Source organism: Miniopterus natalensis, chromosome 7 (assembly GCF_054644295.1).
Source record: "Miniopterus natalensis isolate mMinNat1 chromosome 7, mMinNat1.hap1, whole genome shotgun sequence".
NCBI lineage: Eukaryota > Metazoa > Chordata > Mammalia > Chiroptera > Miniopteridae > Miniopterus > Miniopterus natalensis.
This window is the reverse complement of record NC_142087.1, coordinates 37,571,579-37,598,966: the sequence shown is the minus strand read 5'-3', so window position 1 is coordinate 37,598,966 and position 27,388 is coordinate 37,571,579. Positions and strand designations below refer to the sequence as shown.

At 41.6% G+C, this 27,388-nt stretch overlaps 1 protein-coding gene across 1 annotated transcript; it reads left to right on the top strand.

The window, feature by feature from the left end:
* RAB12 (RAB12, member RAS oncogene family) lies at positions 1–25,845 on the top strand. The gene is made up of 6 exons (XM_087818948.1): positions 1–499; positions 15,563–15,623; positions 20,801–20,939; positions 22,904–22,993; positions 23,626–23,730; positions 24,661–25,845. Exons 1-6 carry the CDS (start codon positions 1–3, stop codon positions 24,772–24,774), a joined length of 1,008 nt encoding a protein of 335 aa, XP_087675074.1. The 3' UTR covers positions 24,775–25,845.
* Positions 25,846–27,388: the final 1,543 nt, after the last annotated feature.

Genomic DNA, 27,388 nt, shown 5'->3' with positions numbered 1-27,388 from the left:
ATGCTCCTGCCGCTGCTGCGGAGTAGCTGCTTCCCTTCCTCCTCTCCCGGCGGCGGCGGCGGCGGCGGCTTGGACGCGGGCGCGGGGAGCCAACCGGCGGCGCAGCTGCAGCGCGAAGCGCGCGGGCCGCCGGGGCCGCTCGAGCGGGCGGACGCCGAGCCCGGCGTCGACCTCCGGCGCGCGGCGGAGGCCGAGGGGGCACCGGGGCCCGGGGCGCGCGGCCCGGGGGCGGGCGGCGGCGGGCGGCGGGCCGAGCGGGAGCCGTATGCGTGCATGGATCCGGGCGCCGCGCTGCAGAGGCGGGCAGGGGGCGGCGGCGGCCTGGGCACGGGCTCCCCGGCGCTGTCGGGTGGCCAGGCCCGCCGGAGGAAGCAGCCCCCCAGGCCGGCCGACTTCAAGCTGCAGGTCATCATCATCGGCTCCCGCGGCGTGGGCAAGACCAGCCTGATGGAGCGCTTCACCGACGACACCTTCTGCGAGGCCTGCAAGTCCACCGTGGGTAAGGGCTGCGCGGCGGGGCCGGGGCCGGGGCCGGGCCCGGGCCCGGGCCCTCCCGCCGCCGGCGCCGCCTCCCCCGGGGCCCGGGGCCCGGCGAGTGCCCTTGGCTCTGTCGCCCCGTTTCTCCTCGCGTCCCTGCGCCGCTCCTCTTCGGCTGGATGGCCCCGGAGGGCCTTGCCTTTGGGGGCTGGGTCTCCCGGTGAAATCTGGGGGTAGGGGAGGGGCCCGGTGGAAGCCCTCGATCCTGTCCCCAAAGCCAGAGGGAGAAATGTGGTGTAGCCTCCACGCGGACCTGCTCTCGGAGCCTCGGCTCCCGGCACAGACCCCTCACGCCCTCGCGAGGTCCCGGTGGGCGCGGGTTGTAGGGCACAGCGTGCCCTCCCGCACCCGCAGGGCGGTCATGAGGTGGGTGAGGCACTGGTCCCGTCCAGCTGTCGGACGCGGGGTGAGCATCTCCCGGCGGAAACGCTCGCCCCTCACGTTACTCATCGAGGGAAAGGTGGGGCGAGGGGGGCGGGGCGGCGAGGTCGAAGCCCCGCCCCTGGCTGGAGGCAAAGGGTCACCTATAGCGGGTTGTGGTGCCTCTGCCTTACCTCGCGGGGAGCGCTCCCCCTGAAACCAGGGCTTATTTTATAAATCTGAACTCACTCTTATGATATGCAGAAATAATGACGTTTCAAATGTCCTGTGGAGGATCTTTGAAGAATATTAAGATGAAAACTACACTAAATATTTTGCTTTAACTATAAATGTGGGGCAGAGGGACATCGGCTGTACCAGTCCATGACCTCAAATAACCCAGGGACAAAAGTCGAGATAAGTCATCCAGTACCACCCAGGTGGATGAAGTGCAACAATGAAGTAAATACAGTAACACTCCAGGTCAGGAAGTAGAATGCCCTCGGGACCTAAAATTGAAACTGCACGGGAAATTTTTAATGAGGTCAAATGTACCGTACTTGGCATTGAGGACTTTCAAGTGGGCGGTGGGTAACAGTTTCTATGGAACACCCCTTAAAAGCTGTCAAAGCTGGGGGAACCACATAAATGAGGTCGTTCTTCAAAATAAAGGGCATTGACCTTCAGCGATAGGCAGTGAGTGGTTTCCCTAGGGAATGTCCAAGAAACATTGAATTGTATTTAAATTTGAAATTCAGAGTTAAAAGTATCATTCTGTATTCTTGTACATATATTTAGTACTGTAACCAGTGGTAGCTCCAAGGCAGTACAGTTTGGGGCGAATTGGTTTTAAATTACCATATAACAAAAAAAAACCCAAATTTTGTGTTGTCTTTTTGTTTTGTTTGTGAGAATTTCTTTCCCTTATTGCTTGTTTGGAGTAGATCACTTTGGAAATCCTTGTGCTGTCTGTTCCCTGTTTGTTTTTTCAGTGTTGGCCTTGGGACCAGGCTAGTAAAATTCAGTAGCATAACTATAACTTTTTCAAATTCTAATCTTGGATCATATAAAGTACAGGGAGTTATTAAACCATCAAATGAGGGTTTATACTGTTACTGTAATGCCTGACATATATAAAATAGAATTAAAAGCAATTTTAGAATCACCAGTCTTTTATGTCTCCACACTTAAAATATATAAAAATAAGGGATAATACAGTTGTACTGTTTAATGAACAGAAATCAGCACAGGCACTAATGGGTGGGTAGCAGGGCTTGGGTGGGTGGAGGTGAGATAGGAGATGAGCAAAGGTGTGCTTTGGAGTAAGGCAGAGGAGAGATAAGGAAGGATTTTCTTTTCTTTTTTTCTTTTTTATATATCTTTATTGATTTCAGAGAGAGGAAAGGAGAGGGAGAAAGAGAGAGATAGAAACATCAATGATGAGAGAGTCATTGATCTGCTGCAGCCCGCAACCCGGGCATGTGCCCTGACCGGGAATCGAACCCCAATTGCCTGGATCCTAGGTCGATGCTCAACCGCTGAGCCACGCCCGGCCGGGCGGATTTTCTAAGCTGGGGCCACAGTAGAGCAGCACCCCCACATTCTGAGAAAGACTCATTAGGGGACATCAGAAATGCGTGCTTCAAGGCCTTGGCTGGATGCTGAGGAGCATGGACCTTATTCTGTAGCAGCTGGAGCCAGAAAGCCTCTGAGGATGGCTTTGGCATGAAGACAGTGAAACTAATTGGGCAGGATTCCATATGATATTTGGGAATGAGAAAGAAAGTGGGAGGCCAGGAGGCCAGGCAGTTTGTTCCTCTGTCCCCCTGACAAACATAAATACATACACATGCACATGCCTCGTCTACCACTACCACGGCCAGGTTCCCGTGTGCTTAGATTCTTGTCTTCCTCATTTTTGTTTCCTCCATACGTAGCCTGTAGTCCTTGGCTTGGTAAGTGTTTATTAATTGTGGGAAGTTCAGAGAAAGATGATAGTTTCCGGTCTGGTCCAGAGTATGAAGACACTTTAAGAAAGCTCATTAATCCCCATTCAAGAGCTCTGCCTCCGAGTTGCTTTCTCCTTGGATGCTATGCTCCCCACTGGGGACTCAGTGGTGAATAGGACATAGTTTATCCAGATGTGGCCCAGAGTCCTGGGGAACAAGGTGATCCAGGTTGATGAGGGCAGCGGTAGAGATGTGTACAGAATATTTGAGGAGCTTAGTGGAAGACTTTCCAACCAGAGGTAGGGTGAGGGCTGGTCAGGGGAGGCTTCCTCCCCATTGGAATGCTGTAAAGATAAATTCATTCCTCAGGTTCCTTTAGAAAAATGCTATTTAAATATGGCGTTGGGTGTGGTGTAGAATTGTGGTTGCCTCACCTGAATGCCTGCCGTCTAAGCAGTTAGCTCATAGGGCCTTCTGAGGAGGCCAGTTTGTTGAGTTTCGTCTCCATGTAGTATAGTCAGCTCCACATTGAGAAAGGTTCTCTTCCACAGTAACACTTTTCCCTTACCCTGTCTGGACTTGCAGATGTGGTCTGCTCGTGACAGCAGTCTGGAAAAGACCATGCGCATGTCCCGCAGCATGTTGGGGAGAGTCTGAGCATGCACAGACCAAGGTGCCTCACTAAAGTGATGGCCAGTGTAATTGAGAGGCTTAGAAGAGACTGCCTCTGAAGTACCTTGTAAAAATATATATAGCCCAGCCAGGCGTTGAGCATCAACCTAGGATCCAGGCGATCAGGGTTCGATTCCCAGTCAGGGCACATGCCCGGGTTGCAGGCTCGATCCCCAGCTGGGGGCGTGCAGGAGGCGGCCGATCAATGACTCTCTCATCATTGATGTTTCTATCTCTCTCTTCCTCTCTATGAAATCAATAAAGATGTATTTAAAAAAATAAAAAATAAATTAAAAATATATTTTTTATTGCTTTGAGAGAGAGGAAGGGAGAGGGATAGAGAGAAACATCGCTGAGAGAGAAGCATCAGTCTGCTGCCTCCTTCATGCCCCGTACTGGGGATTGAGCCCACAACCCGGGCATGTGCCCTGACCAGGAATCGAACTGGCAACCTCTTGGTTCATGGGTTGATGTTCAACCACTGAGGCACACTGGCCTGGCTCCATGTGCCTTTTTAAAGTGAATCACACTCACCTGGACTTCCTATAAAAGATCATTGTGGAAGTCCTGGGAATTTTAGATAACCTATTTTAAGAGCAAAATGTTGACTTTTAAAAAAAATTATTAAGTCAGAGGTTGATTTGTTTTCACTAGGATATGAAAAACTAAAAAGACTTTTTAATAATTGACTAATGGAAATTGTCTAGAGGATTATTTTCAAATAATTGGTATCTTGTATTCATGGAATTGAATTGCTTAGTCTGATACAGCTAGCATAATTTGACAGTCTCTTTAAAAAGTACAGGAGCAGCTTTTTAAAGTTTGAGAAATGGGGGGGGGAACTAGTTGGCTGTAGAAATCCACAACTATCTAATATACCCAAAAAAAAACCCATAAAATTATGTGTTTGACCACTTTTGTTTTATTTCAATAGTTTTATTTCAATTGTTGCTTTGTTTTATTCCAATAGTTGTAACTATTGGAAGCTACCTGTTAATTTTATTTGGACTGAAATGGTTTTATCAGGCAGCACCCACCCCCTACTCCAGCAGCATTGCATTCTAGAAAAAACACTAGAGTAAGATTAAGTTGCCTGGGTTCTTTATTTAGGCTCTGCCACTCGCTAGATTGTGACTTTGGATAAGTAATTTAGTTGTCTACATATAAAATACAACATTCTCTTAGTAGCTACAATTTTTTGAGCATTTTACTATGTATCAGCAAAAGTACACTCTAATCCTTTTAACAATCCTGAAGGTTATCCCCATTTTACAGATAAGAAAGCAAAGTCTCAGAGAGAGAAACAACTTAGCCACTGTGGCACAGCTGGTCAGCAAGTGGTCAGGGCAGGGCTACAATAAGTTCTTTCTATGTTCCTTAGCTTACTTTGAGATTTATATTTACTTTGCTTTGTGACATTTCTGATGGATCAAAATCAGAATCATGAAGCCCTTTCCTGCTTATCTAATTTGGTTCTCCCTACAGCTCTTTGAAGATAGTGATGTCATTGATTTATGGTATCAATGAAATTGACTTCTTCTATGCCCTTATCATCACTTGTCACTTGCCTTCTTGATATTAAAATAATGCTCTAAGAATTAGATTTCTTACCTAAATATTCAGTCACTTATATGTCTTAAGCCTTCTACACATTTATAAAAAATTTTCCAAAATTTGACATTTTAAGTAAAGTAGGAGTAAGGCCATCAAGACCAGAATTCTGGTTTTCCTGGGCAGTAAAAATTCCCCCCAAGTGCTGGAGACCAACATAGGGATTGCTAATTCTTTTTATTTTGCCAATAAAGACATTTAATGAAAACAAATTGCCAACTATTCAAAAGAAAAGAAAAAAGACTTAAGATGAAGTAGAACCTCCCCAAATTAGGAAAGAACAGAATATCCGAATTAAAAAGTTTTTAAAATTTAGTTCTGAGACCCCCCCCCCCACTCTGTCTTTGTTTTTCCTGTTTTGTAGCAGTGCGTTAAACTTCACAGGCTGCCCCCTGAGTGTAACTGGTCTTAGAAAATGGTGCTCTTTACTGAAGCCCTGGTTTCACTCCGTTGCTGGCCGTAGTGCCTGTGTTCTCCATGAGAACTCATCTTTCTTGAGTCTAGTGTTGAGAGGAAGGTGCACTCAGAATGCCCATTTCAAAGTTTGGGAAACTTGGTGGTGCAACTGACTGCATTTTATCAGGACCAGCAGTCAAACTGGAAGCCTAATTGAGGGGTCCAAGAAACGGGAATATAAACCCCTGGCAGAAATGGCTGTCTGTGGGTCTGGCCTTGAAAGTCAGGGGACATGATCACGAGTGCCTGGTCAACTTTACCTAGCAGCAGTGGAACCACTAATAAGGATGTTGGTGATTTGCCCTTTATTCTGGAAACTTAGAGATTTTTCAGAAACCCAGAATGAACATCTATTGGATTCAGATTCTAAACTGTGTGTTTTATTTTGCTCTTCTGTATTCGTATGTAGTCTTCCAAGCCATCACTGATCTGCCCAAGTGTTTCACTTGAAAGAGAATTAGGGAAAGTTGTCCAGAATTCCCACTGCAGAAGCCCAGCACTTCCCTGCCAATACGATGACTCAGGGAGATGTGAGTGTGAAAGGGACCAGTGCGTCGTGGTTAATATTTAGTTTGTATACAAGCATATGCGGTGCATTGTGTGGTTAGGTTTATTTAATGAACTGATAGGCTTGTGCAGAGTGTATCCGTTTTTGTGAAATAAAGGAGCTATCTTTCACAGAAAACATGGAAATGTAGTTGCAGTGGGGTTGTTTAGGTTGAATAAAAATCTATTTAAAGACCTGGCTTAAGCATTCAGCCTTTCCCTGTTCAGCACTGGCACTGAAGAAGAAAGGTTTCATTATGCATGAGAGAGATCCAGATTCTTAGAGATTGCTTCTCTCCCTCCAGCCTGTGGAGCTTGCCAGGAGCAATCTGGTACAGATCTTTGAAGGCAGAGCTGGTTCCCTTGAGAGGTCCAAATTATTCTCCAGCCTTGGGTGCCACATACATTGTTCTAATTAAGTATTTGTTTGAATTGGTAAAGAAAACATTGCTTTGTACAGTAGTCAGCAAATATTTTTGACAGGCTGTTCACACTTACATAAGATGCCATTCTGCTAACCATTTGTAGGACACAAAGCTAAGGCCTGCTTACCTGGCCTGTCCTTTTCAGAAGGGGAAGTGAGTCATAATGAGGGGAAGTAGCCATAATGAGACGTTAGGAAAGGTAAAGTGCCCTGCTGCTGTGCTACAACTGAGGAGGAACCGGATTCTTCTCCTTCTTTGATTGCACTCCTGACGTTTGGGAAATATTTGGAAAACCAAAACTGTACAGACGTAAAATAGTGCACTTAATTGAATGTGATGGTTGGGGCGGCGAGTGGTGCTGATGGTGGCAGTTAATGCTTTTCCTTTAAAATCAGATAACACATGCCTAACAGAACACTGTATTCCATAGAAAACCTTTCCCCACCAAATCTGACAGCCTCCAGTGTGGTTTTTGGTGCTTAACATAATACCTTCTTAGTCTGCAAAAAACCCAGCAACCTGCATTTCCTCCTCAGGCAAACTTATGATGGAAATAGCTGATGAATAAAACTCCTCTGGTTTTCCAAGCTTAATTGAATGCACAAGCTTCAGACCCCCTAAACCAGGTGAAGGAACACGCCCCTTCTAAATGGGGAGCTGTGTTACTCTTATACACTGTCCCTCCCCTCTTTAGGCCTGTTACGCAGCAGAACTCCACTCTCTTGTTGACTGAAAAGGAATCACACACCTACCATCAAATATCCACTTTTAATTTTTCACTTCAGAAGAAAACCCCTTGACCTTCTCTTGGCCGTTACTCTCATTCTGGGAGCTCTCCCAGGTGATGGCAATTGTGAGAAGGGTGTGGTTTCAGAGGTGGGCTCAACGTCTTGGACTTAAGCCCCAGTTCTACCACAGCTGTCACTGTGTCTTTAGGGAAGTGACTTAACTTCATTTTCCTCATTTAAAAAGGAGGGGAAAAAATAGGGCTTACCTTCTTTTTTCTATCTCCTGGTATAGGAGTAAGTGGGGATAAAATATCTTATGTACCTGGCCTAGAAAAGGCTATTATAAATGCCAGTTATGTTCCCTTCTCCTAATTCAGATGCAAAAACTCTGAAACACTCCCCACAATCACCCTTCCCTGTAGAGATGACTACTGAATACATACAGGAGAACATGAATAAAATGTAAGCACGTGGCCTTCGTGAAGTACAGAATCTACTTGACAGTCGCTGCAGGTTTAGGGACCCAGCCTGAATAGTAGTAAAGTTAATATTTTTTGCATAAGAAGAAAATATTACTGATCCACCATTTGATATCTGGGCTTCTGTGTGTGTGTGTGTTTAATTTTCCAGATTCTTCCCTCCTGCCTCCCCCTCCCCCATCCATATTTTCTTGTGACTAAGGTCAAAATGACTGCCTTTTCAGATAAGGGCCTGCTTAACCAGGGAGCTGAGGAAGGAAGGCCTGCGATGCAGGAGCAGCCTGTCCAAGCCAATCAGCAACCCTTACTCTTACTGGGACAGTATTTCCCTAACAATGCAGAATTCTTTTTTAACATTGAATATTTGTTTATACCTCTCTTCCAGCCATTCTCATTCATCAGATCAGGCTGTGCAGGGAGGCGCATAGCCTGGAGCCATTCAGCCCAGGTTCAGATCTATCTAATACCAGCTTGGTGACCTTGGGCAAGTAGCTAACCTCTGATGTGTTTTTTCATCTGTAGAATGGGGACAGTGATATTATCTACCTCATACATTGTTAAGAGGATATACTGCAGTGAGTTAATGTATAGTGAGTAAATACAAAGCCTTTAGACTGGTACCTGAAACAGTAAACATGATAAAATAGTTCTTACTCTTTTTGTTAAGAAGGGGATAAACCCCTGTCTGTGAATTTCTTTTATACATGTATGGTTTATGGAAATGGAACTGCCCGTCTGTTCTGATGGGCTCCCGGGTGGCACATGCATTCTGTTCCCCACACCTCTCCTTTGATAACTTCGGACTCCCTGCTCTCCCTGCGTGATGTAGTTCGTGGTGTCACTGTGTTTGTTGCAGCCAAGTGCAAGGCCCTTTCCTTGTGCTCCTGTGTATGTCAGAGACATAGAGGTGCTGGAGCGGAGGCAGGTCATAAACTTAGGATGGACTTTTGATATCCTCAGGCCTGATAAGCAGTTTTGAATGACGTGCAGTTGCTTTATTAATTTTAATGGTACCTACTTCTGAGAATGATCAATGTTTTACGTTATAGTACTTAGTTTCTGTTTCATCAAATACTCATAACAGTGAAAGCAGGAAAAGCCAGATAATATTAAATAATAGTTCTCAAGGTCGGTGCTTGAAAGGTGGTCTCCTGATGGCCAGTATGCATTTCCTTTCCTTTATGTGCTGCTTCCCTGTGGGAATTTCTGTTGTTCTCTGCTCTGGTAGATGGTATTTAGACAGAAGACCGGCTTCACTGTTGGGTGACTTGTTTTTAAATGTTAAATTTACCTCTATGTGACCTTTATGTATTTCTTAATTTCTCACTCTCAGTGAAAATGCTAGACACCTTCTCCCTTGGTAGAAATATATCTAAACCTTTTCAACTTCCTGGAAGCATTAAGTAAGATAAAATCTGTTCTTTGGTGGTGCGGTAGGGCAGAGAGGAAAAAGGGAAGACGTCCTATCCATTCAGCTGTAATCGTAGGCATGGGCCATGGTGTTATTTTTGCTTTTTTAGCTTTTGCTGGAAAGGAATGTGCAGAAAGAAGCCTCTGTTTATTTTTGCTATATTCACTTTTGTAACTTTTATGGCCCAAAAAGAAATACAGTAATGTTTTGGAAATGTTTTGCCTTTAGGGAGGGGAACTTAAAAGTCTTATCAGCACTAAGTACACAAATTCCTTATGCTTTTGCTAAAATTCACGAAACACAAAAATAAAGACAAATTGCAGAGTTAAGCTCTGTTCTCTAACAGCTTGATGTGATTCTGGGTCATTTACAGAACATTTCACACTTTCCTTTTTTCAGGCATCGTGATTTTCATTATAACAACTTTCCATTGTGAGCAGTGTTATAAATTTCAATCTAGGTTCTGCCATTCAACCAGCATGTGCTGTGACCTTAATGCAGACCCCCTTGTCCTCTCTCCACTCTCCTGTTCTCTGTAAAATGAGAGTAATAGTACATTCCTTATTGGGCTGCTGCAGGATTCCATGTGTTGGGTGTCAAGGCACAGCGTGCCTGAGAAATGTCCACTGTCATTACTATTAAGTCATTAAGATCAAAAAGAAGACACATATACCCAAAGCAATCTATAAATTCAATGCAATCCCTATTAAAATACCAAAAGCATATTTCACAGATCTTGAACCAAACACTTCAGAATTTATATGGAACAAAAAAACACCCAAATACCCAGGGCAATCTTGAGAAAGAACAAAGTTGGAGGGGTCACAATTCCAGATACCAAGTTATCCTACAAAGCCCCTGTAATCAAAACAGCCTGGTACTGGCACAAGAATAGGCATATAGATCAGTGGAACAGAACAGAGAACCCAGAAATCAACCCAAGCCATTACACTTAATATTTAACAAAGGAGGCAGAGCATACAATGGAGTAAAGACAGTCTCTTCAATAAATGGTGCTGGGAGAATTGGACAGTTACATGCAAAAAGATGCAACTAGATCACCAACTTACACCATACACGATAAACTCAAAATGGATAAAAGACTTAAATGTAAATCACAAAACCATAAAAATCCTAGAAGAGAACATAGGCAGTAAAATCTCAGACATCTCTCGGAGCAATATTTTGGCTGATATATCTCCTAAGGCAAGGGCAACCAAAGGGAGGGAAAAAATGTGACTACATCAAAGTAAAAAGCTTCTGCATGGCAAAAAATCAACAAAATGAAAAGGAAACCCACTGTACAGGAGAACATATTCACCAAAGATTCATCTGATAAGGGATTAATCTCCAAAATATATAAAGAACTAATACAACTCAACACCAGGAAGACAAAAAATCCAATTTAAAAATGGACAAAGGACCTGAATAGACACTTCTCCAAGAGGACATACAGATGGCCAAGAGACATATGAAAAGATGCTCAAGGTCACTAACCATCAGAGAGATGCAAATTAAAACCTCAATGAGATATCACCTCACACCTGTCAGAATGGCTACTATCAATAAATCAACAAACAAGTGCTAGCGAGGGTTTGGAGAAAGGGGAACCCTAGTGCTCTGTTGGTGGGAATGCAGACTGGTGCAGCCACTGTGGAAAACAGTATGGAGTTTCCTCAGAAAATTAAAAATGGAACTGTCTTTTGACCCAGTGGTCCCACTTTTGGGTATATATGCTAAGAATCCCAGAACACCAATTTGAAATGATACATGCACCCCTGTGTAGATAGCAGCATTATCTACAATAGCCAAGATTTGGAAACAGCCCAAGTGCCCATCAGTAGATGAGTGGGTAAAAAACCTTTGGTACATTTACACCGTGGAATACCATGCAGCTGTAAAAAAGAAGTATCTCTTATCCTTTGGGACAGCATGGAAGGAACTAGAAAGTATTATGCTAAGTGAAATAAGCCAGTCAGAGAAAGACAAATACCACATGATCTCACTTATATGTGGAATATAATAAAATAAACTGATAAACAAAGTGGACCCGGAGACATAGAAGCATGGAACAGACTGAGGGATCTCAGAGGGAAGGTGGGGATGGGGGTGTGGGTGGGGAGAGATTAATCAAAGAACTTACATGTTTATAAGCATAACCCATGGACAGAGACATTGGTATGGGGAAGGCCTGGGGGTGGAGTGGATGCAGGGTGGAGGGGATCAATGAAGAATAAAAGGGACATTTGTAATACTTTCAACAATAAAAATTAAAAAAAGACACAGTGACTCAGAGCATTGTACAACCATTGATACAGAGGTTACAGCCCTGAGACCTGTGTCCTTTCTGATTAAAATATTTCTGGAGCCCATCCAGGCGTGGCTCAGCAGTTGAGCGTCGACCTAGGATCCAGGCGATCAGGGTTCGATTCCCGGTCAGGGCACATGCCTGGGTTGCGGGCTGCAGCCAATCAATGGTTCTCATCATTGATGTTTCTATCTCTCTCTCTCCCTCTCCCTTCCTCTCTCTGAAATCAATAAAGATATAAAAAAATAATAATAATAAAATATTTCTGGAAAGACTTATTACATAACATTGGCTTAAGGAAAGGTAAGCTCCCGCCTTGGCCAGGTGGCTTAGTTGGTTGGTGCGTCATCCCACACACCAAAAGGTTATAGGTTCTCGGGTTGGGGCGGGCACGGAAGCAGCCGATCGATGTTTCTCACATCAGTGTTTCTCCTTCTCTTTCTAAAATTAATAAAATAATGTCCTTGGGTGAGGATTTTTTAAAAAGACAGATAAGCTCTTGTCAGGATAATTCACTTATTGTTCTACTTCCCATCTAAGCAACTGAATTAACTGTTACCATAATTCCTGGGATGGGTGTGTGTAGGGAGAGGACATGAACATATTAGGACTAGAAATTGTAGGAATCCCAGTGCTCTGCCCACCAGACACAGGACATCTGCCCTTTCCTTTTTTGTTTTTTAATATATTTTTATTGATTTCAGAGAGAGAGAAATAGAAACATCAATGATGAGAGAGAGTCATTGATCGGGTGCATCCTGCACGCTCCTTGCTGGGGATAGAGCCTGCCATCCAGGCATGTGCCCTGACTGGGAATTGAACCGTGATCTCCTGGATCTTGATACTCAACCGCTGAGCCCTGCTAGCTGGACTGCCCTTTCTTTTTACTACTTAAGTGCTTTGTTTGTTTGGGTTTTAAAAACATAAGTCCTGAATTTCCCCAAAATAGTAGCATTCCTCCTTACATATCCAGCATTTGATGAGGGTCCAGGGGGAGTTCCGTTTATCAGATTTATTGAGTTGTTGTTGTGTGCCAGGCAGTGTCCTAGGCTTTCAGAAGTGAAATACTGTCCTCGGAGAGGACACCAACAACAAAGGAGGAGCTAGGTGGTAAGGTCTAGAAAAGAGTTAGGGTCCAAGAATGGAACACACATGAGGAATGAGCGTAAGGGGTAGGACCATCATAAGGGTTCAGATTGGAAATCACTAAGGACTTAAATGGTTTCTGGGCAGACAAGGAGGTTCTCTAAGAGAGGACAGCAGAGAGAAAAGCATCTTTGCCAAGTACATGGGGTGGTGGTTGATTAGGTCAGTATGACTAAGCTCTTTGAGGGCAGGGACTGTCCCCCTCAACTGATGGGAGTAGTAGGCCTGATCACTTCCTCTGTCAGTCAAGAGACCTGTAGGAAACTGGGTTTTCAGCAAGTGCTGTGGATGGAAATTCCGTTGTCTCCCTTTTTGTCCCTGTTTGTTTATAAACATTGGTCCTAGGCATTCATTCCTAGTCGGTGAGAAGGAGCCTCTCTGCTGACTTTTTCCAAAACTAATCTGAATATATAAAACTATTAATGACTTGATACCTTTTAGTGGGGATCGTTACCATTTCTGTGACATTTAAATATAAAAAATGGCCAACATTAAGAGATACTTTGACTTGATGTAAGAAGGTTTTTAAGAATGTTTAGTCGTACCCAGCCAGTGTGGCTCAGTTGTTGAGCATCGACCTATGGTCCAAGCGATTGAGGTTCAATTTCCAGTCAGGGCACATGTCTGAGTTTTGGGCTGCATCCCCAGTGGGGGCGTGCAGGAGGCAGCCGATCAATGACTCTCATCATTGATGTTTCTATCTCCCTCTCCCTTCCTCTCTCTGAAATTAATAAAGACATACTAAAAAAAAGTTTAGTCATGCTCTGATACAATGATATGTTTCTAAGCTATAAATTGGAGTACGTCCAACAGCCACCTAGTGTTTGTTGGATGTAAAGGATATTTCATTCAAAAGGACTATTTTAATGAGCTGTTTTCTTTTATGGGGGTTTAGAATTAGCCACTGGATACTTTTCTGTTGTTAGTTACTTTGTCATTAATCTACTCACTAAAACTAGACAGTTTTCATTTTGGCTAAACAGATTATTAATCCTGTTCACTGTCATCTTTGTTTTCATAATGATAACATTACCACTTATTAATTTTGAATATTAGTGCCCTTACCTTTTATTTATTAAACTTTGTGGTTACAAAATAGTCCTAGTGTGGGACTGCTAAAGTTGGATAAGTTATTCGAGTTGATTGGGAGTGTCTGACATGTTTAGGCTCAGAGCAATTCTTAGAGAAAACAGACTAATCAAAACAAAAATTATTTGCGCTGGCTGTTTCAAAGGATTCTTTTAGTTGATTTGAAGCAGAGCTCACAAGTATCATCTGCCACTTCTTTTCAGTAAAGTAGCAGCCACTGTGATACGTTTTACAAAAATTACAGTTCCCTTAACTAAAGCTTAAAAAATAAAAATAACTGGAAACAAAAGTAAGAATAATAGCCATAACAAAATATGAATTTGATTTGTAAATTGCCATCACAGAGTAACATAGTGAGGTCCCAAATTGGTGCTAATATAAGGAAGACAGTATTTTGTCATTGAGCTGTGCCTTTTTAAAATCAAAACATAGCAAATATCTCCAGGCTGCTTTTTGTGCCTTGTAGAGGATCACTTTAAGCTACACTCTTCCCCTCTGGTTGAGCCATTAAGGAATTCTGAGGATTTTGGTGGTGCACAAACATGCTTCCTGTTTCAAGGCTGTTTCAGTGTCATTTGACTCTGGAAAGCAAATTTGTTCCAGAACTGAAAGTGAAATTGAATTAACCAGGTTTGACTCAGTGACATTTGAAATTATATCTGGTGTAAGAGATTAAATTAATGGAATATGCTGTAGCTTTGTTTTCTTGTGACATTTTATATTCACGTAACTTCTCTGTATTGTACAGATGAGGGCTACTGCCCCGCCTCCACCAAGGTTGTAAACAAGTCTTTTGGTATTGCATTGGTGTCTACAGTGTGTTACTAATTTTATAAAAGCCAGTCATATGCCTTTCCCTTCACCTCAAGAACATCATCTGACTTTGAAGTGCTTCATCAGTCCCCTGAGATGGAGAGCCTGCGAGTGGGGTCCCTGCTCTCTGTGTGACCACATGACACTCACTGGTAGACACATTCCCCCTGCTTATTGGAGGCCAAGTAGCATGGGCACCCTGGGTCCTAAAAGCAGTCAGGAAGTAGTTCCTATGAAGAATAGGTTTCTAGTTCTCAAATTTAGCCAGCATGCCTCTGATTTACTTTTTTTTTTAGTTTTAAAAATTTGTACTGTGAAATATTTACGTTTTCTATAACTGAGAAGCATATAAAGTGACCTACACAAACAAAAACTTGGTTTAAATGTTATCTCAATTGGAAAGGGACAGTAATACATGATAGTTTGCTTGTTAATATTAAAATAAATAAAAATTGGGTATGTTAATTTTTATGTGTAAATTTTAAAAAAATAATTCCTCTCCCACACTTGACAATATAATAAAGAAGTCATGTTTATATATAACTAAATTTTGTGTGAATGCTAAAAAGTTTAATACAATTTCTAAATTCAGACTAAAGCTGTTAGAAATCAAGATTATGTCCAGTGTTCTGTATAAGAATTTTGCCCAAGATAACATTTTTTCAAGCCATTTGTTAATATGATAAATGTAATTTTAAATGATTTTTATGCTAAATTTATGGTAGTAATAAATTATATTATGGTAATTGAAAACTAAAAATTCTTTTTAATTATGTAATGACTAGTAAATGCTACACAGTGTTCAGGGTAAAACATACATAGGCTGACCTGCAGTTGTGAAGTGTGGAATGGCTGGGCTCTTACAGATACTCGCTACTTCTGCTTTTCCCTTTTGAGATTTATTGATGTCCATGTTGTTGTTATTTGTTTTTCTGATAATGATATATTAAAATGTATAAATGGGTTTTGTTTTGTTTTTTACAAATTGCAAATTTATTGTTTTTGCTTCATCTTCATTTGTTTTATTTGCAGGTGTTGACTTTAAAATTAAAACTGTAGAGCTACGAGGAAAGAAAATTAGGCTACAGATCTGGTAAGTGGAGAATCTGTACTCAGTAATTGCCATACATGTTTAACAATCTATATGCTTGTCTAATTCAATTAACCATTTGAGCTGGTTTGCCTCTCCTACTTTTCCTCTCCTTTGCTCATGTTTAAATACAATGAACAGTGAGAGAGAATTTAGAAGGGTCTACTTATTTCATATGCCATTCGCACGTGGGGAGTTGTGCAAAGAAGAACATTAATGATAGTTAATATGGAGCCTTTATGCCTCTATTTTCAAGTCATTTGACAAAACTGTCACCACTAAAATGATTGCTGCAATGCTTGTCTTCATGTTTTTACAGTTGTTTTGTTTGATAGTATTCAAAGAGAGTTCAGTATGTTTCTGACCAGATTTGCAGTTTCAAGCCAAAAAACCTCTAGATAGTTCAGAGACTATCCTTGGTGGCACAGTGTGAGTATCACTGTGGGACACACACACTCTCCTTCTGGCCATATTGCTGATGCCACGTGAAGTAAGCCCCAGTTAATGTCAACTGGAAATGAATCCACAGCCCCTTTCTCACATTATAATTGTATGAGAGACCAAACCAACTGTGTTCAGCTCTAAGAACTCTCCGCTGGCTCTCAGCAGCCCACAGGGGTCATTAGGAAACCGATCTGTGGAGAAAGGATCAGGTCTGGTGGTGGTTTAAAAGCCGCCACGGAGGTGTCCTGAGAATGCCCTTTTGTTTTTAACGGCACAGCTGCAGTGTACTCAGCTTACTAACTCCTCTCGGCAGGTCAACCTCAGCTCTGAGTGTTTGTCCACCATGTGTGTGTTTGCTTTCATCTGCGTTAATTGCTGCCTCATCTGTGGCATCATCGGTCACCTAATGCTTGAATGTTAGTGCCATGCCTTCATTCTTCATCCGTGTCCCTGTCTGGGGCACAGCTGCAGCCGAACCAGCATTGCTTGCGCACCGGAGGTGTCTGAGGTAATATCTTTATTTGGCCATCTGTGACTATATAACCCACTTTAAGACTTTTTGGTTTTTGTTGTTTTTTTGGTTTTTGTTTTAACTTAATTATGAAACACGAACAGTCTCGCCTAAATACTTGATACCAAAAATAATGCATATTTCTAACTAGATTAGCCCATGATTAGAAAGGCAGCAAACTTTGTGTTTTGCTGTCTATTTTTTGAACTCTGGAAATGGCAACAAAGTATCTTTCATATGAGCTGCTGTTTTTAATTTTATAAGCTCTTCAAGGAAAAAACCATCTTTAAAAGTATCTGGAGTATGTCCACCTTTGTACATAGCACCTGTAGGTGAGATACTTCTTGATGGAAATTGCCTCACTAACAAGATAAAGCTAATATTAGAATGTTGGTGAAGCTTGCTTAGTGGATGACAGCGGTGTCTAAGTGATGACATGGTGGCCTGTGTTAAAAACATACCTTAATTAATGTATTAATAATTTTGTTTTCATCTCAGGCAGTAGTAGTCTGTTTTACAGAAGTGTGTCCAAATGCCCTGTGCCTCCCTTGGCTCTGCTCCCTGAAGTCTGCTGGTGACATTGGGTACTTCTGGAGTCTCACTTCAGTGCCTTTGAATCTGATTTGAGGGCCCTACCTTATGAATCGCAGTCCATGGGGAAAAGTGATTGTGAGAGGAAAACAAGATTCACTGAACCTGCTGAAAGCATGATGGCAGTTTTGCATGGGACTAGCCCGGTGATTGAGTTAGGAAGTGGGACTTGTCTTCTCCTGAAGGGAAAGACTTTGTTGTCCAGTAGGTAGAAAGGAAGCACACTGGAGTCGTAATTCATTGCTTAAAGTAACACGTGGCTTATTTTGGAGTGAGCAGCAGTCCTTGTGCTGTTGCTGCTGTAATCTTGCTTGTCAAGGGCATGTTTTCGTCACTACTGTCACCAGTTGAGGGCATAGGAGGAGCTCATGTAATTGGAAGGAGCTCTTCAAAGAGACTGCTAATAATAGCTGTGCTCCAGTTTTGTACACTGTCAGTCCATGGGAGCACTGACAGTCGGTCTTTACAGAGAGATGTCGTCAGAAGAAATGCATTTTTTCTTGATGATTTCTGGATATAGCCAATCTAAGAAAATAGTATTTACTGTAGATTCTTAAAGGTTTAAGGTACCAAAAGCTACAGGTGTCACATTTTTAGGTCACATTTTTCAGTTCCTTGATATCTGGGGTTAGAAGGAGGACCATTTTCCCATCTCTGTACTTAGAGTGTTTGTACGTGTATGTATATAAGAGCTTAAAGTATAATTAAAATTAAAATGTTTCTGCTAGAATACTGTTTCATGAATTTACATCCAAACACTATCCTGAAAACTATACACAGTGACTTAGAGTCATTGCGTTCAAATGGACTTGAAGCCTTGAAATTTGTCTCCTCTCTTTAGGCAAAGAGTTGAAATGCTTATATAAGGGCCCCTCATTCTGTCCATCATGTCAGTCTTCACTGTTGGGGAATTTGGTTTTCACCAGTGTTCTTATATTAACATCAGATCCCTTTCCTTTCATTCTGTGCTTGGAAGAGGTAGAGCATCTCACATACTGAAGTTGGTTCCTGCCCTTCAGATTAGTAATTGTATCATTTCGCTGGATATAATAAGTATAACAAATGAGAATCTTTGAATTTTTAAAACATCATTGTATTACCAAATTGGGGAAACAGAATTGCAGGAATATTTTAATTTACAACAAAAATAGAGAGAGAAATAATAGTAAGATCACATGCTAGCCATAGTAAATGATGATTTCGCTGACACTAATAAACTGCAAATCCCTAGAAATAAGCTCTTTGTCATTACAGTGACAATTCAGGTTCATGGTGATAATGGGGGGGGGGGGGATACTAGAGTGTGCATCTTTATAGAAAGATGAAAGCATGATCAGATTGGTACCTTATCTGATTTTTTAAAAAGGGGAGACTTGTGTAGGTTTTTTTATGGTACTGGCATATAGTAGGCACTTAATAAATATTTATGGAACTGAATTCTACATTTTAAACATGTAACCTTTTGGTCAGTGCATGTTTATTGACAGCCGCTCTGGGTCAGGCACCCTACTGGACCCTGGTGGACAAAAACAGACCAGCCTTGGCTCACCTGGGCCTTCCACTCAAGGGCAGCATGGGATTCTTATGTCCTCTGGAACAAAGCAAATGGCTTTGCTTTTTATGTGAAATGAATTTGGTAACGAGTTTTTTTATTTGTTTGGCATAACATTAGTAATGTGAACTAATTAGTGGTAGGTTCAGCCTGAATGAAAACATAAATTATAGCACTGCTGCCAGAGGGTATTTTAGGGACACAGTCCTCACAGTTGCACCTCAATCAGATGCATTTGGAAAACGTTGCACACTCTCTCCCCTAAGTCAGGCACTACCTTGCTACAGGCTTTGAATAGCCTTGCAGTAAGGAACCTTATTTTTGTTACTCCACCGCCCCTAGCTTACTCCATCCACTGTGGCCCCTGGGGGTATGCCAGCAGTTAGGGTTTGGGGGAAAGCTAAAAGATCATCTTTAGAGAAATTGTTTCCCTGATCACAAGCCCTGCCCTGCTGAGCCACATTTGTCTCAAGCAGTTTCTTAGCTTATTAGATGGAGAAACTAGGTCTCAGCCAGCTTCTGAACACTGTTAGTGTGCTTATGTCATTTCTCATGTCGAAATGGGCAGCTTCAGCCCGGAGAATAAATAGTTCTTTCAAAGTAGCAGTCAGAGAATAATGAACTTGACTGTATCTGTAAACTATTTGGTATCTCCCCTCCCGTTCCCTTTGACCACTTTTTCTGTTCAAAAGGATTAAGGAAAGAACAAGATGATTCTGTAACATTTTACATTAGTGGGGCTTCTTATCAACAAAATCCGATGTTAGCCACTGAGGTTGATTAAAGGAGAGTTGTACACCTTAGTAGTTTAAATTACTGTCCATACATTTTCTCCTTGTTGATAACTGCCTCCCATAGAGGGTGTTACTCTTTCTACCATTTTACAAAACTGAGCTCGTTCCGGAAAAGCTGAATTCTCTAAAGAAGCAAGACTAGGCACCCAGGTGCCTGGGACTCCGCAGTGGCCGCCCTGCCTGCTAGAGCAGAGCTTACCAGGAACAGCTGCTATGCATCCCAGATAGGATTTGAGTCCCTGCTTTTGAGGAGATTGGGGGAATAACAGCATATATACCTGTTAATATACCAATTATAGAGTTAAAATACCTAGAAAAACCGACTCGAGCATAATACTTTATGACTTAAAAATAAAAGCTGAGCATTGGCCTCTGTGGCTTAGTAGTTAGAGCATCGGCCCACACGCAGAGGGTCTCGGGTTCGATTTCCAGTCAAGGGCAAGTACCTGGGTTGCAGGCCCTGTCCCCACCCCCAGTGGGGCGTGTACAGGAGACAACCAATCATTGTGTGTCTCACATCAGTGCTTCTCTCTCCCCCCCTTTCCAAAATCAATGGAAAAAATATCCTCGGGTGAGGATTTTAAAAATAATAATAAAGAAGATGAAAGTCAAACGTCAGCCTGCCACCTAACTCCTTGTTCATTTCTGCTGTCTCTCTTATTCCCTCCAGAACAGTTCCTCGCAGTGTAGATGAGAAACTTAGGACCTTCTGGAACAAAGTTTATGGGTGGGGGGGAGAAAGTGTGGCCAAGTGTGCTTACGTAATTCGTAGTATTAAGTTCTCTCATGCTTTCATAATTTCATTCTAGAATGTCAAAAAATTTATCCCAAAGTTAATGTTAGCTTATGCGAGCCGCTTAGGTATGAGTTAAAAAATCACTTTTATGCTTAATGATATTTTTGCATGAGTTTTCACATTAAAAACATTTTTTTTTTAAAGTTAAGATTTTGTTATGTATAGAATTTTAGCATCTTTAGTTAAATTATGTGGGATCTACCTTCTCTCCCCCCCTTTTATTATAACTTTTTGCCATAAAAGTTCTCTTTTTTTTTTTTTCCCTAAACTTGGTTTGAAAGACATCAGGACTCCTTTATATTTTTGTTTGAATCTAACGAGCTCAGAAAAGCTATCCCCACTAATAGTGAACATGCACAGATGTGAAGAGTTGCCTGGTGGCTAGAAGGACTCGGCCTGGTAGGGCCAGCGCTCTCCACTTGTGCAACGGAATGTGGGGTTGCTTACTATGGGTATTGTTTGGAAACTGATTTTCTTGCTACTATTTCTTAGGGACACAGCAGGTCAGGAGAGATTCAACAGCATTACCTCAGCTTATTACAGAAGTGCCAAGGGGATCATATTAGTATATGATATTACAAAGAAGGAGACATTTGATGATTTGCCAAAATGGATGAAGATGATTGATAAGGTAAGTGTTGCATTTTTCTTTCAGCTGTGAACTCTTTGCTCGTGGGTATTAATCCTTATAAAAGGAAGGAGAAAACATATTTATGAAGCATGCTTTTACATACTAAAGGTCACTTAATCCATATTACAACATATTAAGTCAGTTTTATTTTAAGGAATAAAACCAGGATTTTTATTGTGTCTTGGGCTGTTTGATGTCAGAGCCCAGACATGCTCATTCCACGATATCAAACTGCTTCTGTGGAATTAGATGAAGGGCATTCTCGTTTCTGCATAACATTCACTTAGACGCTCATTTTGTGAGTGTCTGCAGAGAAACGCCAAGGAGATGGCCTGTCCACAGTGCTTGTGGACACTCCAAGGGCCTCGGTCATCTATACAACATCTGCCCTTAAAATTGTAGGTGTCCTTTGGTTTCTCATTTTGAACAGATTTTCCTCTTTGGCTCATGATCGACTACATATAGATACCCTGTGTCTGTATGACTAATGTAAACTGTGGGTTCCCCTCTAAGAAATGTGTACCCAAAATACACATTTAGAAGACAGCAGTGGGGGGTGAGATGCGGTGGTATACAGTGACCACATGTTGAGTTTTCTTCTCCTTAATGCAACAAATTGATGTTTAAGTTCCTTTGCATAACAAGCACATTTTATATATTATAAATTGAATTTTTGTTTACAAATTGTATTAAACCCATCTGTTAGATAATGTTGGAGAATGTTTGTTTGCCTATTTTACCAAGCCTGTTATCAGTGTGTGCCTCTTTAAAATGTGTTAGGGACCAAGGCTACCGAGATGAGACCTGAGGCCAGCTCTGTGATGGTGTGTCACTGGATGCTGATTTCCTCTTATACTGAAGCCACAGGGTGGGCTCCTAAGGAAATTAAAAAAGGCAGTCCTAATTGCTGGTTAAACTTTTCAGAATGTAGTGAATTGAAAACCGAAAGCAATGGCCTTAACCTTAAGGGTCCCAGTAGGTACTTCATTTTGTGAATATGCCAGTGTTGAGGTCTAGTGCTCTCCTCTCTTTCTTTCTTTTCTCTTGCTGTTTACTCATTTTTAAGGAAGTACAATCATTTCTTGGGTGCTTACTGTGTACCAGGCACTGTTCTTACTCTATACCAGCCTATTACTCTTCCCTGTACATTGCTAATAAGGAGACCAAGACCCAGTAACTTGGCCAAGGTCACATCATTCAGTTGCCTTTTATTGCAGTCTAGATATCTCAAATAATTTGTTAGAATACACAAAATTAAATGAGTTATTCAAGACATCTTAACTTTTTAAAGAGAAATTCTATTGTGCCTGTATATTTTTAAAAACTTAGAAATGTAGCTTACCTACTATACTTTCCTGATTATAAAATTAATGATACCTCACATTATAGAATATTTGGAAAATCAAGAAAAGCACAAAAGTAAATTTTAAAAATCTGTAGTTCTGCTGCCCTGAAAAACCAAATTGGATTTATACTTTACTTAAATTTAGTGTTCCATCCTGCTTATTTCACTAAGTATTCTATCATGAAGGCCTCCCTGTGTCATTAACTATTCTTCAAAAGCTTTTTTTTTTTTTTTTTTTTAATGGCTGCGTTCTTTTATGTGCCTTAATTTATTTCATTCTTTGTCTATTTTTTTGGATTTTTACGATTTTTTATTGATGATCATTTTAAGTATAGAGCTTTGCCTGTATTTTGAATCATGTCTGTAGGGTAGATTCTAAGGAATTACTGGTGAAAGGCTAAGAACATAGTGGTTCATAGTATCTATGACTGTGTTTCTTTGTAAACGCCGTGAGCCGTCCTTCACACCACGATAACCAGGCCTGCCTGGGGCAGAGGAGAGCTCAGAGATTTGTAGAGTGAATGAACAAATGAGTGAAAAATACTGGATTGGTTTACATTTCCTGTCAACATATGACAATGCCCATCTTTGAAATGCAGCTTCTTTTGAAATTCCACAGTATGCTTCGGAAGATGCAGAACTTCTCTTAGTTGGAAATAAGTTGGACTGTGAAACTGACAGAGAAATCACCAGACAGCAAGGTGAAAAGGTGAGAGAAATATGGGGAGCAGGAGAGAGAAGTCACAGTTCCCACACTTTGTACATTTAGCAGTTGGCACACCTTTTTCTTTTAACAAATTACTCATTTTTTTAAATTATGAAATAGTTGTGCAATTATCACTCAGTCACATCCCTCTCATATGTTTGCCTTTTTTTTTTTAACTTCTTCCTTAAATTCATTTTGAAATGGAAGGGAAAAACCACATTAGTGTATGCTGTATTATTATCTAACCTGACAGTTTATACAGAGACTTTTTTTTTTTAAAAGCATAAAATTGTTTTCATGATTTTCTCTTACTCTAACGTATTTTAACCTTCCTCGGAGAATCAGTGATATTCACATTTTAAATGTCAGATACATTACAGTTTTAGAAATTTGGCCACGTAATTTGACTTGAAGGTCATAGTATCACCATTTTGTTGGTTACTTACTTATAATGTAGGAATTTGCCGCACTTATGAACTTGACAGTTAAGCATAAATGAGCTTTTACAAACCTTTAGCTCACCCCTTCCCTTCAAGCTGAAGCCCAGAGAGTATGATTCCCCCATCGGTGGCCTCATGCCCATACATCAGACTACATTGCACCCCACGCAGAGCAAAAACGACTCTTTCCCTTAGTTTGCACAGCAGATAACTGGGATGCGGTTCTGCGAAGCAAGTGCCAAGGACAACTTCAACGTGGATGAGATATTTCTGAAACTTGTTGATGACATTCTGAAAAAGGTAAAAAAAAAATACCTACATGAAAGTATTTCATCTGAAACTTACGATTTTTTGGTTGAGAATTTTTTATTTTGAAAGGAAAGTACAGGAGTTTTTCTCAGGCTTAGGAACCGGGTGAAGCTGTTACTCGGCCAGAGGCATCCAGCCTGCTATAGTGGCAGCTGCTTCCCATCCAGTGGTTTTCAGTGTCCTTGGTATTATGTCCAGTATATTTGCAGTTTGGTGGAGTGAGTGGAGCTGGTATAACAATGTGCTGTATTTATTTGACATTTGCTTTTCTTTTTTTCCTGCTTTCCTACAAGAATTAAGTTAGATACAGACAGATTAGTGGAATGTGCAGATATGTCAGCTGAGAAGCCCCTGGTCCTTGCCTCGCTTAGTGCTCTGCTCTCTTGCAGGGGCCGGATTCCATTGCCAGAGCCTTTCTGTGATGCTGAGTTCCAGTAAAATTGCTAGACAGCTTCACTGAGCAGCAGCAATTTCTTAGGCGTCTTTAGGCTTACATTCAGAGATTTTTTTTTAGTAAGAACTTTCTGTTATTACATTTTATCTGCTCAGTTCAGACATAATTCAGAGAGGTTATTTCTTTCTTCAGTAATGCTGTACCCCTGAGAATGCAGAACAGTGTTTTCATTTATTAATTAACTGAGTTTCCATTGTACTGGGTTATGAAAATACACATGTATGAGGTCCGTCTTGTCTCTTCCACCACAGGTGTAAAGGGAGCTGGGCAGTGTTTATGTTCTGCCATGATGCATCCTGAACCTGGTTTTTGGTTTTCGGCTTAATATTTGAATGTCTAATTAAACGTTGATGATTAGAGAGCTTTATATAAAAATACTTTGTTTATATGTAATGGTACAATTTGAAGAGCACTTACATACACATTGTATAGTTAAAATGTGTTTTTGTCTTTTGTTTATCCTGAAGATGCCCCTGGATATTTTAAGGAATGAGTTGTCCAATAGTATCCTCTCATTACAACCAGAACCTGAGATTCCACCAGAATTGCCTCCACCAAGACCACACGTCAGATGCTGTTGATTTGCTACTTTGGAGACAAAGTGGAAACGATTCCTAGAAAGGGGAAAATGTTCTATTCTGCACTACAATCATTTTGAAAATTTCCTTTCGCACTTTGTAATCCAAGTCAGAGCTATACACTAATTTGTAAATATGCAAATATGCAATCCTAGGTAAGTTTTGGTTATAAATTACATATATCCCTCCAAATTATTATATTTCATTCGTTATCCCAGTGTCTAGTGTACATACACTGGGAAATGTAGTACTTCTAATATGAAGAATGGGAAAAATGAAAGGTATAATGTTTCTTGAAATAAATAATATAATTGTCCTTGTTAATTATATTATGAGGACAGAAGATATTCTGATAAGAAGAAAGAATGTGGTGCTTTGCTTACTGTTTTAAAGAAAATTTGTAAAACTAAGGACTTTTTGAAGAAAGAAAAAAAAAGCTATCTTAAGTGCTTTTTCTTTACTTACAAGACATTTCCCCAGCTGTAGCATCTTTGAAGTATCGGAGTGTTTCTACCACAAAGCAAAGCTCCATTCATAGCCGTCACTGAAGGTTATTTATTAATGTTATATAATGGTAGAATATTACTAGTTAGAGGGTAGGATTTGACTTGGTCCTGAGACTGCAGTCTCTCTCATAGTTTCCAAATGGATATCCCTTAAGCTTTTAAGAACTACGAAGATCCAATAAAGAAAGAAAACGCTGCTGTCCTAACCAAATCCTGTTTAAAGGAATTTTAAAGAGACACATTTTACTATATCAAAGAACATACATGTATTTGCTTAAACATTCTATACCTTTGTAATGGTAAAACTTCTCCCCATTATGATGAAGCTTATTCCTGTTAATCCTAGACTGTGTTCTTTTTTTTTTTTTTTTTTTTTTTTTTGGTCTGATAATGAATTTGTGAACTCTATCTTTGGTATATCTTTTATTAAACTGCACTGTTTTGTTTAGTCAAGATAAATAAGTAATTATGTATTTGAATAACTTGGCGTGTCTTGAGTGTTGTGATATGAAAAGCATTGTGGTCTTTCTACACTAATGAAGTACAAATAAAATTTTGTATTTATGAATGATGGTTGATTTGCCACATTTATTGTGTAATTATAAATTGAATATCTGACAATAATTCTTCATATACTCCACTTCTTAATCTTTTGATTGTTTTAGATAAGAAAAATACAGTGTCCTTCATTGTGGAAAAATAATTTGACATTTTCTCAAAAGGTTTAACAAAATATAGCAATTCCACTTCTGGGTATATTCCAAAAAAAATTGAAAGCAGGAACAGAAACATACTTATACACCTGTGTTCATAACGGCATTATTCATAATTGGTGAAAGGTAGAAACATACCAGATATCCGTCAGTAGGTCAATGGATAAGCAAGGACGGTATGTCCAAACAGTGGGATAGGGAAGGAAGTGCTGATGCGTCTGCACAGTGACTGAACCTTGAGGACATTATGTTAAGTGAAGTCACCAAAGGACAAATAATGTATGATTCCACTTATATGAGGGACCTGGAGTAGTCAACTCATAAAGAGAAAGAATAGTGGTTGGGGGTGGGGGAAGGGTCATTGTTTAATTGGGACCTGGACTTAGTTTGGGAAGATGAAAGTCCTGGAGCTCGATGGTGGCGATGGTCGCACAGCAGTGTGAATGTGCCTAATGCCGCTGAGCTGTACACTTGAAAATGGTCGGCCCTGGCCGGTTGCCCAGCGGTTAGAGCGTCAGACTGCGGACTGAAGGGTCTCGGTTCAGTTCCGGCCCGGGGCGCACACCCCGGCTGCAGGCTGGGGCCCCGGCCCTGGTCAGGGCTCCTGAGAGGCAGGCAGGCAGTGTGTCTCTCACACGGACCTCTCTCTCTCTTTCTCCCCCCCCCCTCTGAAAAGCAATGGAAACAATATCCTCAGGTGAGGATTAAAAAAGAAAAAACAGGTCAAATGTACAGGGTGTCCCAAAAAACTGTATGCACACTTTAACAGCCGAGAGCTCAGTTTTGAAAATGAAATGCACTTAATAAATACTGCCTTTATAATTATTCAAAGTGTGTATCATTTTGGGGGAAACAGCGTACATATGATGTCCTCAAGAAAACTTTCTTTTTAGTGTATGTGCCACCGAAGTGAGCACAAAGCTTTGAATGTATGTACCTTTTATCACCCAGCAGTCAGTCGCGGGCGGTGCCGGCCGTTCACCTGTTAGCCCAGCCCACGCCTGCCCTCTAGGCCCTGCTGTCTGCTCGCAGGGCTGGACTCTGCGGGACCTGCCAGACCCTACTGCTCTTCCAGTTGGGCCTGCTGCCTGGAGAAACTGGGAACTGGGGAGGGGAGAAAGAAGGGGCTTGCTTGCCCTGTTCCTTCCCGTCAGCCCCCTGCAGTGACACCCCATAGCTGGCTCTAGCTTCCAGCCTCCCGTGGGCCCCCCAGCTCCAGCCTCACTGGTCCCCACTGGACATAGCGGAGCACTGGGCTGGTCAGCGTGCTTCCTGCCACGCTCCTGGGCCATCCCGCCCCTGCTGGACAGCCCTCCTGTCTGTCCCCACCAGGTCCTCCTGTCTGTATCCGAGCACCTCTGTCCACACCCCTCCTCAGCAGCATAGGCCAGCCTGCAG

Bases quoted from the DNA above. Each gene is read 5' to 3' on its own strand.
- RAB12 (XM_087818948.1), top strand. From the start codon at position 1: ATGCTCCTGCCGCTGCTGCGGAGTAGCTGCTTCCCTTCCTCCTCTCCC. The intron at 22,994-23,625 runs GTGAGAGAAATA...TCTTTCCCTTAG, and splicing joins CCAGACAGCAAGGTGAAAAG to TTTGCACAGCAGATAACTGG. The intron at 23,731-24,660 runs GTAAAAAAAAAA...TTTATCCTGAAG, and splicing joins TTGATGACATTCTGAAAAAG to ATGCCCCTGGATATTTTAAG.